The 3,286-nt window shown below is 39.4% G+C and overlaps 1 protein-coding gene across 1 annotated transcript; it reads left to right on the top strand.

Moving 5' to 3' along the window:
• The first annotated feature begins 1,849 nt into the window (after positions 1-1,849).
• Positions 1,850-2,833, top strand: LOC107043664. Its single transcript, XM_015265247.1, has one exon. The coding sequence runs from the start codon at positions 1,850-1,852 to the stop codon at positions 2,831-2,833; it is 984 nt and encodes a 327-aa protein (XP_015120733.1).
• The last annotated feature ends 453 nt before the right edge of the window (positions 2,834-3,286 follow it).

Genomic DNA, 3,286 nt, shown 5'->3' with positions numbered 1-3,286 from the left:
GAGAGCTCGGTGTGGTAGCTTTATACGTTTTTTAAATGGAGACCTAAACCTTTTTTGTAGGGTTTTAAGTACAAGCCTTTACCCAATGCAATCGCTTCCATTGTTTGGTTATGTCTCACACTCTCTTGTAGTGCTTTCTTTGCGGCATTAGCATCATTAATAGCTTTTGCAATACCTGCTGCACCACCTGCCAATGCTCCAGTTGCACTCAAACCAGCGAACAGAGGTATGAGGAAGGGTATTACACCTCCAATTTTAGCGGGTACAGGTAAGATACGAGGGGATAGCACGCGTTTTCTGCCACCATTTTCTTTCACTGCTTCACGTGCTCCTTTAAGAGCGGTTTTGATAGCGTCAGCTCCCGGTTGCATAGACGACTTGGCAGCTCGAATGATTTGTTTCAAAGATACCTTCCTCTTCTTCTTCATCTTACCACCACGTTTTCTTCCCTTCTTCGTCTTCCGCTTCGTGACACCTTTGTTGCGGATTTTTTTAATACCCATTCCGAGTGAAGTTTTGGCTTTCATGGTATTGGCTACCCCCCAAGCAGCAGCTTTCTCAGCTAAACTTGCATCCTTTGCTAAAACTCGTTTCCAGGCTTTCTCTATGAGAATTTTATCCGCTTCGTGTCGTGCAGTTAGGTTATCTCGATTTCTTGAATAGGCTATGTCATGCTCTTTACAGGCTGCATCAAGTGGATTTATACCAGGATCACCCCGTTCCAATCTTCTTTGTAATTTCGTCCCAGGACCACAGTACTGATAGCCTGGTATATGTAATTCAACCGGAAGTTTGTTGATAATCCTGTTTACCAAACCTTTACCTTGACGCCCTCTTTTACGTTTGGATGCTTTCATGTCTCAGAACAGACTGACTGATGATTAAATAAATACTGCGTATTTATAAGTCTCCATACCAGTCCTTATTAGAACATGGAGGAGGATGGATCAATATAGTTCCCAAAAGATATGATTCGACCTATGCAAGCTTTCAAGACGGAGAACTGGGATGATACAACGACAAGTGCTAACGTGTGAATGGCATTGATATCTATAAATGGATTATATTTTATATCATTTTTGATCAGTCATTAACTATGAAGTTCAAGAATCAGAGCACGAAACTTCCAATAATGAATTTTGATAATCTGACGCAAATAAATAAGCGTGAGAAAAAGCGTCATGGGCCTCTGTTACCTAGCACTGTACGAACCGTAATTTGTGGACCTTCAAATTGTGGAAAGACTAACGCTCTCTTAGCTCTCATAGTTCACCCGAATGGTTTGAGATTTGAAAATATCTATGTGTATTCTAAATCTCTAAATCAACCAAAATATCAGTTTCTCAAACGTTTGCTCTCCAACATAAAAGGAATTGGTTACTTTCCATTGGGTGAACATGATGATGTAATTCGTCCAGAAAACGCCCGACCAAATTCCATCATGGTTTTCGATGATGTAGCATGTGAGAAACAAGACAATATGCGAGCGTTTTTTTGCATGGGACGTCATAGGAATGTCGATAGTTTCTATCTATGCCAAACATATGCTCGTATACCGAAACATCTTGTGCGTGACAATACAAATTTACTAATACTCTTTCGTCAAGATGAAATGAATTTAAAGCATATTTATGAGGACCACGTGAATACTGATATGTCTTTCACACAATTCAAAGCTTTGTGTGTGGAATGCTGGAATGCAGACAAATATAGTTTCCTTGTGATTGATAAAGATAGTGAGCTCAATAAGGGTCGATACCGAAAAGGATTCGACTGTTTCATAGTAAGATAAATATACATTAATTTTGGGAGTTGACAGTAGTTGTTGCCTGACAGTACAAGTGTTAACATGCAGAGCGAAAATTTTAAAAAGGAAACAAATGTATTACGGAGTATCACTCAAGCGAGTGATGCTATTCGTCGTAAACATAAAATGATGAAATTGGGTAGAGAGACCACTGAAAGAACTATGAGTGAAGTACTCAAACCAGTAATAACACCTCTCGAGAAATTAGTGGATCAATCGGTAACGAAGGAATCTCTAAATAAAAAGAGGAAAAAAGGCAAAACCGCTGATACTTCTATTCTAAAATCGGAAGATACGGATGATGATGATGAGGATAATTCATCCCAATATCAATCCGTAGATGATTTTCCATTTGATCCAAAAACACCATCTACGAGTACGCCTATGAAAAAAATAACCCCAATAAAGACCATGACTCCAGCTGATCGTATTCCATCCACTAAGTCAGAATCTCCTGTAGCCACACAGAATCTGCTTCGAATGTATCTGGATCGATATGATACAGAGCATGGAAAGAAGGACTTTGATAAAGAATTCGGTGTACGTATGTTGAAGCACGATATGAAAATCGGTGATTCTGTGGTCAATTTCCATGGGAATTCAATGACTCTTAAAGGTCAAGAATATACATTAACCCCTGGTCTAATTGAATTGATCTTTAAAAAGTCACCCAACATGACTCTCATAACCGAAACTGATAAGCATACCTATGGTGACATAATACGGAGTACAAATGCCGATCGCATGTTTTACAAATCTGGTGGACCTTTAAGAACAAGTAGCACATTGAAATATAAAAACATTATTACAAACCTCATCGATACCAAAACTGGACGAGCACTTCCTCGTCATATGATCGCATCAAAGAAACCTAGAAAAATGGATTACGTATATTGGGATGATCCCAATGAACTTGTGGATAGATTGCGACTGCTCATGGCGTCCCAATCAGCTGGGAATATGAGTCATACCAATGAAATTATGTCAATATTGGAGGAATTACGGGAGGCTAGGATTATTTATTAGCCTGTAAGACTCCTACTTCATCATTTGAAATACNTATTGGAGGAATTACGGGAGGCTAGGATTATTTATTAGCCTGTAAGACTGATACTTCATCATTTGAAATATGAGTGTTGATGTGTTTGGACGCCAATTGAGTGGAAACAATTATCCTGTGAGGACTGCTGGTGGCCGTGGTCCTCCAGGAGAAGGATTCAAAGTCACTCCTGATGGACAATACGATATAGATCATCGTAGACTGTGCAATGTAGCAGATCCTATAGAAGACAATGATGTAGTTTCGTTGAAGATATTGCGCAGTATGATAAGAGAGGAGATTCGCCTTATATACAGCGTCACCGGACTCTTAGGAGGTAGGATTGATGAAACTGAGATGATGATGCAATCATTGCAGGCAAATCTCGCGAAGTTGATGAGACAGAAGCGTATTGATGATGAGGAAGTACAAGAACGTTT

The sequence above is a fragment of the Diachasma alloeum genome, unplaced genomic scaffold (assembly GCF_001412515.2).
Source record: "Diachasma alloeum isolate Michigan unplaced genomic scaffold, Dall2.0 Dall_scaffold_00609, whole genome shotgun sequence".
In the NCBI taxonomy this organism is placed as follows: Eukaryota; Metazoa; Arthropoda; class Insecta; order Hymenoptera; family Braconidae; genus Diachasma; species Diachasma alloeum.
This window is presented reverse-complemented; position numbering and strand designations above follow the sequence as displayed.